The sequence below is a fragment of the Mustela nigripes genome, chromosome 7, assembly GCF_022355385.1.
Source record: "Mustela nigripes isolate SB6536 chromosome 7, MUSNIG.SB6536, whole genome shotgun sequence".
Lineage (NCBI taxonomy): Eukaryota > Metazoa > Chordata > Mammalia > Carnivora > Mustelidae > Mustela > Mustela nigripes.
The window spans coordinates 111,721,601-111,736,832 of NC_081563.1; the positions used below are offsets into that span (position 1 = coordinate 111,721,601).

General features: G+C 54.1%; 1 protein-coding gene across 5 annotated transcripts in view; it reads right to left on the reverse strand.

Annotated features, from left to right (window-relative positions):
• Nucleotides 1–4,464: 4,464 nt before the first annotated feature.
• The window catches only part of LOC132021783 (transcription factor COE4), a 57,652-nt gene continuing 46,884 nt past the window's right edge, over nt 4,465–15,232 (reverse strand). The window contains exons 8-18 of one of the 5 annotated variants that reach the window (XM_059406659.1): nt 13,625–13,706; nt 12,695–12,812; nt 12,474–12,607; nt 12,252–12,378; nt 10,565–10,653; nt 10,346–10,411; nt 10,067–10,244; nt 9,798–9,986; nt 7,058–7,255; nt 5,515–5,590; nt 5,166–5,255 (exon numbers count right to left, since the gene is read on the reverse strand). In XM_059406659.1, coding sequence (XP_059262642.1) covers nt 5,520–5,590; nt 7,058–7,255; nt 9,798–9,986; nt 10,067–10,244; nt 10,346–10,411; nt 10,565–10,653; nt 12,252–12,378; nt 12,474–12,607; nt 12,695–12,812; nt 13,625–13,706 — 1,252 coding nt within the window. In that variant the 3' untranslated portion in view covers nt 5,166–5,255; nt 5,515–5,519. Of the gene's footprint in view, nt 5,256–5,514; nt 5,591–7,057; nt 7,256–9,797; nt 9,987–10,066; nt 10,245–10,345; nt 10,412–10,564; nt 10,654–12,251; nt 12,379–12,473; nt 12,813–13,624; nt 13,707–15,232 lie in introns of all 5 variants that reach the window. The other 4 variants (XM_059406661.1, XR_009405444.1, XM_059406660.1 and 1 more) reach the window with 4 other exon arrangements.

Consider the following 15,232-nt stretch of genomic DNA (forward strand, 5'->3'; position numbering starts at 1 on the left):
AAACTAAATGTGATACTTAATGGTGAAAAGCCAAAGTTTGCCTTTGGGATCAGGAACAAAACAAAGATGTCCGCTATTTCTCCTTTTATTCAACAATGAACTGTCTATGACCAATGAATTTGTCTAGCCAGTGCATTTAGGCAAGAAAAAGAAACAAGGACTGGAAATGAAGAGATAAAATTGTCCTTTGTAGGGCGCCTGGGTGGCTTAGTGGGTTATAGCCTCTGCCTTCAGCTCAGGTCATGATCCCAGGGTCCTGGGATCGAGCCCCATATCAGGCTCTCTCCTCAGCAGGGAACCTGCTTTTCTCTCTCTCTCTGCCTGCCTCTCTGCCTACTTGTGATCTCTGTTTGTCAAATAAATAAATAAAATCTTAAAAAAAAATTGTCCTTTGTAGTTAAGAAAATCCAAGATAATCTACAGATAAAGTATTACTATACATGAGTTAATAATGTTTGCTGGGTATAAGGTTATTGTTCAAAAATCAATTGTATGCACATGAGAAATAGCGAAATCAAGAAAATGTTATTTATAATAGCATAAAGTAATCAAATACTGAAGAATAAATGAAAGATGTATAAGACAGAGGTCTATAAGGTACTACTTAGAGAAGTTTTAAAAGATAGAAATAAATGGATATACCATATCCATAGATTGAAATAGTATATTAAAGGTGTCAATTCTCCATTAACTGACCTATAAATTTACAGATGCAATGCCAAAGAAAATTCAATAGGTTTTGAAAAATAGAAGTTAGTAAACTGATTATCACATTTATATGGAAATACAAAGGACCAAGTGTAGCCAAGATAATCATGAAAAACTAAATAGGACAACTTGCCATACTAGATTTCAAAACTTACTACAAATCTCAAGTAGTTAAGTACTTAAGATAGTGTGGTATTGGTGTAAAGTTAAAAAAAAAAAAAAAAGACCAATGGATGAGAACAGAGAATCCAGAACAGACCCATATACAAATGGTGGCTTGATTCATGATAAAGGTGCCAATTGCAGAGCAGGAGGTAAAAGTTGGTCATTTCAATAAACGGACTTGAGCCAAGTGACTATCCAGACAAAAATACACTTGACTCCTAGCTCATACCATACTCAAAAATATCTTCTTAATTTGTAGGTGGGTAAAGATTTCTTAAAATGATACAGGAAGCAATAACCATAAAGAAAAGTTTGACAACTTACACTACATTCAGTTAAGAAGTTCTGGTAAAAATCTCCTAATGAGGGGCACCTGGCTGACTCAGCCAGAAAGGCATGCGACCCTTGATCATGGGGTCATGAGTTCAAGCTCCACATTGGGTGTAGAGATTAGTTAAATAAAAACAATTTTCTTTAAATCTCACAATGAGTGTGAAGAGAAGAAGGTTCAGGAAGTAACAGGAAGATGAGTCCACAGGGATGGTCATTGCTGCACACTCATTAGGACCCTCATGTTGGGGGTCTTCTTGTGAACATAAGACTTCAAGCTTCAAAAAGGTGGCTCATTTCCTTCCATCCTCCGATGGGTCTTGTTTCTGCCACTGAGCGGTGGCATAGGAAGGAAGCTCAAGGGTATAGGTATGGGTAGGAAGGCAGGAGGTGGCCACCCTAGGCTCAGGAGCTAGGAGCTTTGGCGAATCATTGTGAAGAGCCTGTCTCTTCTAGGGGGGAAAGACCCTGATGCATGAACTTTTTCCCATTTAGAGAAGTCATCCTAGGAAAGAGAAAGGATATTCTGACGGTCCATTCAAACCACCTCAAACATGTTTAATACTTGCCTCATTCTAAAATTGATCACGCAGGGTGCCTTCGACTCAGGTCATGATCCCAGGGTCCTGGAATGGATCCCTGCATCGCATCGGGCTCTCTGCTCAGCAGGGAGCCTGCTTCCCCCACCCCTCAAGCCTGCCTCTCTGCCTACTTGTGATCTCTATGAAATAAATAAATAAAATCTAAAAAAAATAAAATAAAATTGATCATGCAGTGGGAAAACAAACCTTGGAGGTTTTGGCAAAAGCCTTCTAGTCCATCTTGAAAGGCATGAAATTTATTGTTTTAGCTTTCACATTGGGATCCACAACCCATTATAATTAATTTTTGTATATGGTGTGAGGTAGAGGTCCAGTTTAATTTTTCATATAAATATGCGACAGACTCAATATCATTTATTGAAAAGACCATCTTTCCCCTGATGCATGGCCCTTCCCATTTTTCTGGGAGTTTTTTTGGGACAAGAAGAGGGACCCCACTCATATGGGTGGGGGGTGGGGGAGAAGAGCATTCTGCAGAATACTCAGCTGGATGGCTTGTCCAAGCTGGTGTCTACCTTTGCTTGAGTCAGTGGAGCCTGTCCACAGCGGGTCCTGTCTGAGTTAAATGCAGCCCCAACGGCTGCCAGGTCCAGGGCTACCAGGTCTATAGGGGAGGATGCAGAACACAACAGCCTGTTTCTTCTGGAAAATATATGAGGGAGGAAGGCAGAGGACTTTCTGGAAAGATGCTCTCTCTAAAGGGCTTTAAGTAGAGGCTCTTGACACCTTGCCCATATCCCTTTGGACTTACAGTTCGGTTCTGGTACTTGCTCACAACATTCTAGAACAAAACCCTAATTGGTGGCTTTTCTCTGCAGGTGGGAGGGCAGGCCAGAAGTGCCAGAGAGGTCAGCAGCTCCTGGGATTAGTCCTCAGGCAACTTCAGAGGGCTGGAAGATCAGTACCCCAGATTCTCTGCCACTCGGTGGGGAAGCTCTGAAGTGTGCCCTATACTGTTTCCCAGAGTTCTCCAGCAGGGAACTTGTCTCAGGTTCTGCTTCTAGGGGAATCCAAACTGAGACACGTGGGAAAGAACACTGTATTTGTCAGCCTGGGCCGCCATAACAAAATACCAGAGACTGAATGGCTTGAACAACAGAAACATATCTTCTCATTGTTCTGGAAGTTAGAAGTCTCAGATCAAGGGGTCAGTGATTCAGTTCCAGGTGGTGACACTCTCTCTGGCCCATAGATGGACTCCTCACTGTACCCTCATAGTGGAGAGAAGGTTCTGGAGTCTCTTCCTCTTCATACAAGGACACTAGTTCTGTCAGACTAAACTAAACCTTATTTAACCTTAATCGTCTCCTTAGAGGTCCTAGGTCCAAAAACACCACATGGAGGGAGGGGTTAGGGCTTAGTGTATGAATTGTTTCATCCAAAGCCAGCATTTAGTCACTGATTTAGTCCTGCCTTCTGCGCACTAGGGGGTGGGCAGTGTTGAGTTGGATGGTGGTCTGAGGACAGTTTTGAGATCTTTGAAACAGATCTCACATCCTATTTCTATCAACTGTGCACCTGACCCACCCCAGGGACCAGAGTGTGACCACAACCCAGATACCCCCTGCATCCAGGACATATTATAGCTCTTTGGGTGTTTAGCCTGGGCGGGCCCTGGGCTATGGGAATCGCTTGGAGCCTGTGTGTGGAGCAGGGCGTGGGCTGGCGGGCTCTGGGACTCTGCAACATGGATTAGAAGCAAGAACAGAGGGGGAGGCTAGGGGAGCACGGAGATGAATGGAAGCCTCTCCTGGTCATGGGCCCCCAGTGAGCTGAATCCCCAGGTATTGACCAAGAACATAAGAGAAAGCAGTGGAGGCCTCTGAAGGGCATGAGCAGCCCATCTGCCTTGGCAAGTGTATTTTGTCCAGAGGACCCCAGGGCATATGGTCATGGGCTGTGGAGCTTCTGGAAGCCAGAGCCAAAGAGGACCACCAGGAAGAGAGTAAGCCTGAGGCCTGGAGCTGGATGCTAGGCTCCCTGGACAGTGGGTCAAAAGAGTGGCTTCCAGAGTCAGCCAGCAGACCTTTGAGATCTGGGAGATACATCTCAGGGGACGGCAGGAATTCATTCCAGAAGGGGGATGGGGTAAATGAGCCTATTTACTTTACTACCTCTTTACTACCTTTCCTCCCAAACTTTGAGACAGGAGAGACAAAGGTGCCTAGGCCTGGGGGCAGAGGTGGTGGAGATGTGCTCAAACAGGCAACCTTAGGGCCAAAAGCCTACCCTGACCTACCTTGGCCCCATGACCTTCGTTCAGAGTGGATCTCTTTTCTGAGCCTCTGTGTAACCGAGTGGCGCTTTGTTTGTGCCGTTCTTGTTCCTGGGCAGTCTTCTGACAACCCCTGCCTTGGCCTGGCCAGACAGCAGCTGGGGGATGGAGTCCTCTGTGGCCAGACTATGCTCCCAGTCTAAGCTCCTGGGGTGGAGCCCACGTCCTGGGACCCCAGGCCTGCTAGCTTGCCCACCACCCGCAATGGTCCTTGCGAGCAGATGTGGGGCAAGTAATCCTTGCTCAGCTGAACTCTGGGGCTGTTGAAAAAGCCTGATGTGTGAGAAGGCCACCCAGGGGCATGACTGGGAGGGGCCCCAGGAGAACAGCAGAACCACTGAGAAAAGAAGACCCACGCCAAGGAAGCAGGCCAGAGAGGCCAGGTGGCCACCTGCAGCTGTGTTTATTGTTCTGTTTTCTCCAACCTCAGCAGAGCAGAATGTGAGGCCAGTGGCAGCTAGGCCAATTCCATGGTACTATGGGGCCAGCCAGAGTCATATGTGAGTGGGGCCAGAGTCCATAAGATAGCCATTGGGAGGAAGACCCACCATTTAGGGGCCTTGGCACTCCCTCTTCTGCACACTCCATGCCCAAAGCCCCTGGTGGGATTCATATGTGGGAAGCATGAGTGTGCGGGCCTCGGAGGGGGCAGCCACAGGGATCGAGCAGCCATTGGAAGCTCCATGGGAGCCTGGGCAGGCCTTGGGAGGCTGCTGGGCACTACCTCTTGCCCTGGAGCAAGGTCGGGATGCTGGGCCAGCTGAGATGGGTCAGATACAAACAGGACCTCCCCAGGCCACTTCTCCCTGAGCTGTCCTCTTCCCCATGGTCCCCATCCCCTGCTCCTGTCGCCTGATGGTCCGGTCTGCACAAGGTCCATCTCTTCCAGAGGAACTGACCCAGTGAGGAAAACCCAGCATCCCGGGACCCCCCTGGGATGCTCTCCTGCTGAGAGCATCAGCACAGTGCTAAGGCTTCCGACCAGCCCCGAGGAAGGGAGGTGAGAGAAGCCTGTGGGACTGGAGGCCTCAAGCACAGGGTGGCCTGTTCAGGCCTTTGGGTGGATGTCCGCCCGAAGCCCTGGCTCAGCGTCTGTCTGTGCTGCCATCCAGGACGTGAGTGTGTATCCCAGAGGAACCTCCAGTCCGGGTTCAGTGGGGGCAACACTGGCAGACCTGGTGGGGAGAGGGAGACAAGAAAGTTCTGGAAAAAGGCTGGCTGTAAGGGGACAGGAAACCCCTTCTCTCTGCCTGTTCAGCTTGGGCCACTGGGGTGGGGAGGGGGAGCTGGCTGTGTGGCCCTTACAGCTGTCTAGACAAGCCCTGGAGAGAGAGAATTGGACCCCAGGGCCCCACCCTGGGTAACGTCTTCCGCAGAGTCTCCTGCAGTCTCCGCAGGGCCAGGGGAGGAAGCAAGGCCCAGCTGGAGACCTACCATGATTAGGAGTATGCCAGGCCCTGAAGCCCCCGGGCTGAAGAGTGGAACTTGTCGGAATCCTCAAAAGGCTGGTCTGTGGTAAGCAAAGACAGGAACCATAAGCTCCGTGCAGCCTGGGGACCTTCTCTGCCTGTGTGCCTCTGGGCGGGAGACAGCACGCAGAGCTACAGGGAGCCTGGCAGGTGCTGGGCTGTTCCTGTTCCTGGCAGACAGTTAGGTGAGGCGAACCCCTCGGACCTCTTAGGTGCAGCCCCAGGCCCTTGCCTGCCTAACTCCCTTACCGAAAAGAGGTGACTCTGGGCTCCACTTTCCAGCCCTGCTTCCTCCGCAGGGAGAGGAAACAGAGTACCAAGTCAGAAAAAAGGTCAGCATCTTGGAGAATGGACCCCCCTCATGCAGCAGGGGCATGTCTCCTTCCCAGACATCCACAAAATTCATCACTTCCATCCTCCCCTCCCCTGCCGAAACCTCTGCCCCGCACCGGTTTTCTCTGCTGGTGGGAGACATCAGTGGCTCCCTGCTCCCCAAAACTCATATTTGAAGCTCCAGACACACTCAGGTTAAGAATAATTATCCAGGGCGCCTGGGTGGCTCAGTGGGTTAAGCCGCTGCCTTCGGCTCAGGTCATGATCTCAGGGTCCTGGGATTGAGTCCCGCATCGGGCTCTCTGCTCAGGGAGAGCCTGCTTCCTCCTCTCTCTCTCTCTGCCTGCCTCTCTGCCTACTTGTGATGTCTCTCTGTCAAATAAAAAAAATAAAAAATCTTAAAAAAAAAAAGAATAACTATCAAAACTTGGAAACAAGGCAAAAAAAAAAAAAAAAAACCCAAACAAATCCAAAGACCAAAAGACTGTGCGTCCTTTGAAATCACCTAATGAACCCACCCTAAGAGTCATCTTATTCGAGGGCAGGTGACTCCCTGACTCACTCTATACCCCTGGTATAGGGCCCAGGCTTTGCTAAGTTGGATGTGGACCTGAAAGAGATCAATAACTGACACATGACCACCATTTCACTAATGGCATGTGGCTGGGGTAACATCGTCTCAGTTCTACACCCATAAGTGGGGAAGTGGGAGCTGGGTTACACCTCATCTAAAGTCAGTCCCCTTCCACCCGCTCAGTGATCCAGACCCCCACAAGGGTGCCTACTACCTTCCCACACATGCTGGGAGGCCCAGGTCAAAGGCCTGCAGCCTGTGTGGGGTCTCTCGAGCTCTGAGTGGAGGATCTTTGCTCTGGGCTCAACCAGGTGGGGATGGGGCCTTGGAGTGCTTTCCAGCCCTTCTCTAACAGGATTCCAGTCTTCTCCTTGGTCAAGGGGCCAATGGACAGTCTCTGGAGTGGTGATCACCCAAAGCGATGGGGACCAGGGAGGTAGGAGCCAGATGGACACCCCGGGACTCCCGCAGAGCTCCCTGCTCTACATCCTCCAGAGACACCTGGCCAACCAGCCTGAGGCTCTGGTGACATGTGAATGGAGTGAGCCCCTGAAGCCTAGCTGCTCCACCGGACCATAGCAGGGCAGCACAGGTCACCCACCTGGAAGTCCCTCTCCGTGGGCTCTCGGGCAGGCCTGGGGTGGGGAGCTGGGTGGGCGCAGCACAGGGGCGAAGGCGCTCCTCTGTTTGACAGCGGAGATCATGTTGACAGGCGAGAAGGAGAAGACGCTGGTGGTGGGGGCAGCGGCCGGGAGGGACATGGAGGAGGCAGCGGCCAGCGGGGGGCTAGAGGGCATGACTCCGGGGCGGGGCAGGGAGGGGCAGGCGCAGCAGGGAAGGCGATGGGAGACACAACAGGGAGACAGCACCAGAGTGAGCAGCTCAGTTGGAGCCCTGGCTTGGGCACTGGGCCCCAGGGGGGCTGCTGACCCAGGCACCAGGCTCAGACCTCACTAGGGGGCTGCAGTGAGGGTCCTGGAGAGACCAGTATTGGGCAGGGTATAGAGGCAGACTAGGAGGCCCTGGGGTCCTGGGCCGGTAACTGCCTTCTGGGGGCAGACCCTTTCTTGGGGCTGCAAACACCAGGGCCAGACTAGGTCAAAATCAAAGCAATAGCAGAACACGCAACAAAACCAAATATTGGGAGGTGCCCTGAAAAGTGAACGACATGGAATAGATGGAATAGAACAGGTCAGGGTTCCTGCTGAAAGCAGCTGGGATTCCAAGATGCTAAGGAACATTCTGGGTGTTGGGGTAACAATGTTAGAGTCAAAGATCAGTGTTCATAGCAGAGCAGGGGCAAGGGATCAGGGATGTTTGGGGGGATACGCACAGCTTCCTGTTATATGGTGTTGTTGCCCAGGATCTTAACTCACACAAGTACCCTAACTTCCTCCACACATATGTTTCCCTTACCAACCTTCCCCACACACCGCACTGGGCACTCTGTTCTCTGCCAGCTTAACACAGGTCCTTGTCACCCCTAGCCAGGGCCTGGAGGCCTCCTATATCTCCCTCCTCCAGCCAGTCAAGTTTAAGCAAAAACACAGAAATCCACATCCTTGCATCTTCCTATTTGAGACCTCCTGGGCACCTAGGGCTGTTCACCGCTCCTCTGAGAATAGCCAGGGAGCCTCCTGCAACCAGGCTCTGGCTGCCCTTCCTTCCTGCGGCCTCCTCTTCTAGGGCTTTGGGCCCTTCTGGATCCTCCTTTCTACATTCTCATCGAAACCCTTTTCCCTGTCTTTCTCTTCTGAATACAAATAAGGCTGTGATTTGAGTGCTGTCCAAGCAGCTGGCATGAGGTGGGCGATTTCTGAAAGAAACCAATGGCTCGAGAAGGCTGCCTTTGGCATCAGAGCACACCACCTCCAATTCCCCTTGGATAAAGTGATGCCTTCAACAGCTACCCCTTTTCCAAATTAATGTTCTCAGCCTCATGGAGCACCCACTCCCAAAGACAGTGCTCACAGCTAATGGATGAGGATCATGGAGCTCTGAGGAGGGCTGGAGACGAATGTCAGAAAGTGTACTGTATCTTTCAAAGCTGGGAGCTCACAGCCACATATTGTAGCTTGGGTAGTACTGGGATTTGTGGGTCCAACTGGGAGTTGCTGGTGGCCAAAGCAGAAAACCAAAAGGAGGCCCAAGCAGACAGATGTCATTTCAGGCATCTCCTGGCCAACTCAATGAGAAGAACACAGGGAATGGATGGGGACGTGGGTAAGACCTGGTTATGAGATGGGACTGACACTTAGGTAAGTGCAGGGTTCCCAACTGATGCTGGAAGCAGGGCTCAAGCCACTTTAGAATTCTTGATTCTCTGGCTGAACAGGGAGATCCCAGATGGGGTGGCTGTGTAGGTTCCCCACTTCTGACTGCACTGTGTGTGTGATGGAAGAGAGGGGTTAGTAGTCTAGACCCCACCAGTTTAGAATTCAAGGGGCACTCAGAATCTTTAAGAATGCTGTTCCAATCTGATGGAAGTGGAAGAAGAGGAGTCTGGCCTGAGCAGAGAGCCAGGAGACACAGGGGTTTAGGTAGAGACAGCAGAGGTTCATGGCCTGTGTAAACACGGGAATATGGGGTTTTGGGTCCCAGAAGCTGAGCCCAGACCACCAGGAGAGAGTCAGGCTCAAGCCCACAGCCAGGAAGAGCAGTACCCAGGATGTGAAATCATGCACCCTTTCTAAGTCTGGGCATTTCACGCACAGTGGCGCATTCAGATCTGAGAACACCCTAGGCAGGGGGACACTGATCTAATTTTACAGACAAGAAACTGAAGCTGAAAGAAATAAAGTAACTTGCTAAATGACAGCTCCTGACTTGGGCTTTCAAATCCTGAATCCAGCTGTCCGACCACACGGACTTCCTTTGCTCTTCCCTAGCTGACTGCAGGGGGCCACATCTTCCCACCAGTCCTGTTTCCCCACCCGTCCCCCAGACAGGTAGAAACCCATTTGGTCTGAGCCATTAGTTCCCTAGGGCCTCCGGCAGGGGGCGCCAGCCTCCCCCCAAAGTCCTGGCGTAAGACGGAAAGGTGGCGATCCACCAGGTTTCATCTGGATACCCCGGCGCCCGGTTAAGGCCCCTTTCAGAAGGAGAGGAGGGCTAGAAACTAGGTATGCAGCTGAAATCGGCAAAGAGACTAAAGGTGCGAGAACTGTCCCGGCCCCAGGGTCCGGGATCCTGCCGAAGGGTGGGCTTGAGGGACAGGCCTCCAACAGCAGAGGCAGGTCACACGACTGTGGTGAGAAAGTCGCCGGAAGCCCCCCACCCACCCTGGGCTGGGAGGGGGCAGGACCGAGCCCCATGCAGCTCTCCGGGCCGGGGACACTCACTGGCGAAGGGCGAGGTGGCCGTGGAGCCATTGAGGAAGCTAGGGGACCCGGGCACGCCTAGGCCGGCCACGCCCGGTGTCCCGTAGCCGCCGAGGCCCGCACCGAGGCCGCTGCCGTAGCTGCTCTGCTGAGAGCCGGGGCTGGGCGCGAACCCGCGCGGGGACGCGCTGCCACAGCTGCGCGCGTAGCCTGCGGGAGAGGGTGGTCAGGCGCGCAGCAAGGGCGGGCGCGGGGTGGGGAGCCGCGCGCGCTGGGGCAGCGGGACGCACCCGGCTCCGGGCCCGGCGTGGCGTCCCCGACGGCGATGGCCAGCGGGCTGCTAAAGGCGTTGATGCCCACGACGGCGGGGTGCGGGTGGCTCGGGGCCAGGGGTCCGAGCGGCGCAGGCGCGCGTGGGGCGCTGTACAGAGCCTCGGCCACGTCGGCCGCGCGCTTCAGGAGGAGCTCCTGCGAAGACAAGAGCGGGGCATGGCCGGGGCAGCCGCAGGCGCCGGGAGGGGGACAGTCCCCGGCCTGGCGGCGCGAGGAGGCAGGCGGAGGCGCCATACCTGGTTGCTGCTGGGCACTCCGTACAGGGCCTCCGCCAAGTCGGCCGCCCGCTTCAACAGCACTTCCTGGGGGCGGGGGAGGAGACAGCAGGACGGAGGGCCAGCCCCGCGGGGCGGCCGAGGGGCCCGGGGTCCCCTCTGCCTCTTCACCCCCGCCAACACCCCCCCGCCGGGGACCACAGGTCACCCTCATCCCCGTCCCCACGCTCCTCTGAGTACCTTGGGCAGCCTCTCGGGATCTCCGGGGTGTCTGGGGATGGCTTTCTGTAGCCTCTGGAATCCATAGTCAATGGTGGGCTCATTCAGGGCTGGGGGAAAGGGCGCCGTTTGGAGGACCCCCTCCCAGCGCCTGCTGCAGGGCCAAGCCCGCCAGCAACCAATCTGGGAGCCTCGCTACAGACCCCCTTCAACCAGCCCAGCCCCAAACTCTCGGCACGCACGGGTCAGCGAGATTCGGTTCGCTGCGTGTTCTCTGTTCCTTTCTTTGCTCATTGATTCAACAGATATTTACTGAGCCGGGCCCTGTGCCAGGTGCTTGGCATTAACACACAAGCACTATACCATCCCATCTGTGGTTCGAAAAAAGGGCAACCATATAGACATATTAGTTTCTATATTCCTAGGGGTAGGACTGGAGGGAGAGCTTTCTGTCTGCATGATCAGGAGTAACATATTAATTACAAAAGTTAAAAACTCCAACAGTCTCCATTTATCACCAATCAGGTGGGCTCCCAGCAGTATCTGGCCGTTAGAAGTGTGTGTGGGCCCCTGGGAAGGGACTGTGGCCCACATCCAGGGCTCTGCGGGCCAGGGGGCAGACTCCTGACTAGGCATCCCCATGACCTCCTTCTCCAGGAGGGTCTGGACCAACTCACCAAGCCTCAAAGCCCTACCCATTTTCTTCACAACCAACTCCAGATTTAGTGAATTTCCTTCTGTTTCCCAGGACAGGGAAAGCACTCATTCCCAGGTCTTTGCATTTGCCATTCCTTCTCCAGGACTGCCTTTTCTTTCCCAGCTCTACCTCCGTATTCATCACTGCAGTCTCAGCTTAGCTCTGTTAAGCCCACACTGCCTCCTAGAGGTCCTTCCCTCCCCTCCACCTGTAACTTCACCCACCTCACGCTTTGTTCCCAGCTCCAGCCACCCCACCCACACCCCCTTAGACTGCAACTCCCTACCAGTAAGTTAGGATCGCTACCGATTGTCTGGTGCGGTGCAGGGAAGGGCTAGGAGATTATCTGTGGAGAGTAGGATGGGGACAAGTGGGTGGCTGGGGCAGGGCAGGAGAAGGAAGGTGGAGAGGGTCCTGGCCAGTGGTCACAGAGGGGATGGGGTATTCTATACTCCAGTCTCTATTAACTTCTCGCCCTGGCTTTCTGCAGGGGCTGTGTGTGTGTGCGCGCGCATGTGTGTGTATGTGTACACACGTGTGCGTGCCCGCGCAAGTGCCCGCTCACCTGTTTATGCCCATACAGAGGGAAGACTGGGGTGGCTTGGGAAACCAAGAGACCGAGGGTAGATTAGGGAGCATCGAGCCCATTTTGGAGAATCTTTGAAACAGATGTGCCGCCGCTGGGAGATATTCTAGACCCTGGGGAGTGTGTGTGTGTGCGGTGGGGGGGATTTGTGAGGGTGAAGAGTGAAGAGTGCCCTGGCGAGGAGGACCATAGGCAAGGAGGAAGTCCGGCAGGGTGGAGACTCGAGCCTGGGAGGGGACTGAGGAGTCAGGCCGAAAAGAGAGAAACGGAGAAGCTCAGCGAAGGAGGAGAGGTCAAGGGATCCAGCGGCCAACTTGAGATACTGGCTAACTCAGAGACCCAGGTTCTGGGGCACCGGGTGGGGCTCCTTCCAGCAACCCTAGGCCTCTCTGCCCCCAACCCCTGTCCCCCGCCTGACTCCTTACCTGTGTAGACAAAACGGCCGGGGGCTCCCTTGCAAAATTGCTTGGACTTGTAGGACAGGGTCACCTCCACCACCCCGGGAATGTGCCGCGGGGGCGTCTGAACCCGTATGGCGTGGGGCGTGATGAGCTGCGAGGGGAGAGGGGAGGCCTGCGGGTTCCAGCCCGGGGCGAGGGGAGGGCCCAGCCGCGAGGCCCCAAGGGAGACTGACGGGGGTGGCCCACCTCGCTCCACACGAGCACGTTCCCGAACACGACCTGCAATCCGTCGAAGAAATTGTCACCGATGACAATGACGGTGGCGCCTCCTGTGGTCCAGCCCTCCCCGGGGCTGATGGCCTTGATACAGGGGGTGGCAGCTGCCAGGCAGGAGAAGAGACAGGTCAGGGGCCTGTACCAAGGATGGGACTGGGGGCTGGCTGGGCCCAAGGGCCGGGGGTCCTGACCTTCAGAGGGGTCCAGCCGGCGCGCCCTGCGACCATGCTTGGAGTTGTTGTGCACAAACATGTTGTCGGACACGGCCAGCACGTGTCCGTCCACACTCACTGTCGTGGATACCACCACCTGCAAGGAGAGCGGAAGCCCGCCTGGCTTAGGCCCTCAGGGGCCCCCTGCAGGCTGCCAAGGCCAGCAGAATTCTGGGCAATTCTGAAGAACTTGGCCAGGGTGGCTGGCGGTTGGAGCTCAGAATCATGGGTGTGGGAAAGAGATTCCCCCAGGGGCTGAACTCATAGAAGGGGAGGTTGGGGGGGACAGGCAGCTAGGTCAAGTGACAGCCCAGATGCACTGTCTAGGGCTGCCCAGGGGAAGTGATCGCCAGGAACTAGAAAAATCCAGAGTCCTGAAAAAATTGCTGGCTCCTTGGGCAGAATGGCTACTATTTTGGGGACATACCTGCATCCTGCACTGTATCCTCAAGGCTCCAAGGCAGGAATGTGTCTTAGGCAAGTGGGAGTGAGAGTGGGGGGAGGCAGCCTCAGCCTGAGAAACCATCAGCGGGAGCCCCCGCCCTTGGGAGGAAACTGGGGCTGCCTCCTTCTCTCCCTCCCACCCTTCCCTGAGAGGGGTGTGCAGGTTGGGGATGTACTAAGGGCAGCTGCTCTCTGCTTCACGCTATGCAAATTAGCTGGGTCGTTAATCATGTAAAAATGTCACAATTAGCATCTCCTTAAGTGGGACTCTAATGAAGCCTCCCTTGGCAGCCAGCATAAGCTGAGATGGAACTGCCCCACCCCCAGCAGGCACTGGGCCCTAAAGCACAGGGTTGGGCAGAGAGCTGCCCTGGGGCTTTCCCCGGGGTGGCAGGACCACAGCCTTCCCCACTCACCCCATCAGGAAGGGCTGGGTTTGCAAGGGGACCCCTCTCCCAGGCCCACCTGGAAGCGGCGCATGTCTCGGGGATTCCCTGCATTCTTTAGGCAGTTCTGGTTGCACTTGAGGAAGAACTTGAGGAAGAACCTGAAACAGTGTGGTAGGAGAGTTCAAGGGCTGGGGTAGGGGGTCTGGAAACGGACGAAGATCTAATGGCTTGCCTCCATGCCCCTCCCCAGCAATGGCGACTCCCCTCTGCCTGCTCACACCAGTTGCACGCCTCCTATTCCCACAACCTGCTGTCTCTGCACAGGATGCCTGATACACACCAGGGAGGCCCTTCCCAACAACTATCCCACACCATGTGGCATACTATGTGTGCATCACACGTGCTGTGCACCCACATCACACAGCATACCCCTCCTCCCGAGTATACGATCTCCCACACAGTGTATACTCCCACAGCCCTCTTGTGCACAAATCTTGCTCACACATAGCTCCCACACAGTGTATACTCGTAATAATACATCCATCCTATATACCGTATATGCCTTATATATGATCACTCACAAAATACAGCCATCACGCACTGTGTATACCCTTCACAGAGCATACACAATACATAGTCCACATAGAGGCTATAGTCATCGTACCCATATGGTATACTACCCCCACACAGAGTCTATACCCATATGTGCAGCGTATGCCCATCTCATACAGTATATGCACAGAAAGAGTATATCTATTAATATACCACTTTATGTTGTATATGATTACCCAAAATACAGTCATGGCAAATGCCGTCCAGTCATCACAAATAGCAAGTAGATCGCCTTTCCTCCTTCTCAGCAGATTCCACCCGTCCCCCGCCCCACACCCCAACACAGCCCTCTTGTGCACAAATCTTGCTCACACATAGCAGGCTCCCTGCCACGGCACATCCTGCCCAAACAGATCTCCCATGCATGTACTGTACACCCCAATATACACACAGTGATAACCTCATCAGACAGAGCCTATGCCCATCACACACACGCGGTGTACCCGTCAGACACACTGGACAGATGCACAAGGAATACCTTCTTTTCACATATGGTAATTGGAAAAAAGCACAGTATGTGCAGTGATGAGACTGGTTTTTAGACAAGCACATGAGCAGTTGGTCCTCTGGTCCTTGCAGTTGGCTGGGGGGCGGGGCTCGGCCTTGCCAGCCACCAGGGAGGCAACCAAGCGTAATACTTCGGATCTGTGCTCTTAGTGAGCTCAAAATACTATCACTCTCTGCCTTTGCGCCCCTGGGACCCCACATGCATCCGGGGAGATGCCCTTTACAAACTGCGGCATGCAGGGCAAACATCTGCAGGTGCTGGGGGCCCGGCACGTGGCCTGCCTCCTGGGCCATTCCATGAGCTCTGCCAGTGCATGTCCTCATTTTACAACCACCCCCTAGTTTTGAACCCCAAATCTGAATATCCAGCTTAAATCCCTAAAGTGGCCTCCAAAGCCCACAAGCATGAACTTCACATTCAGAGGAAGATTTGTCACTGGTTTTAAAAGCAAATTCCCAAAGAGGAGGTCCCCAAGGGCTGGCTCGGGTGTCCAAAAGGACCGTCCCTCCTGAGAGTCAGAACCAGTCATTTTCCTTGAGATGTGCCTCCGCCCAGGCCCGGCCT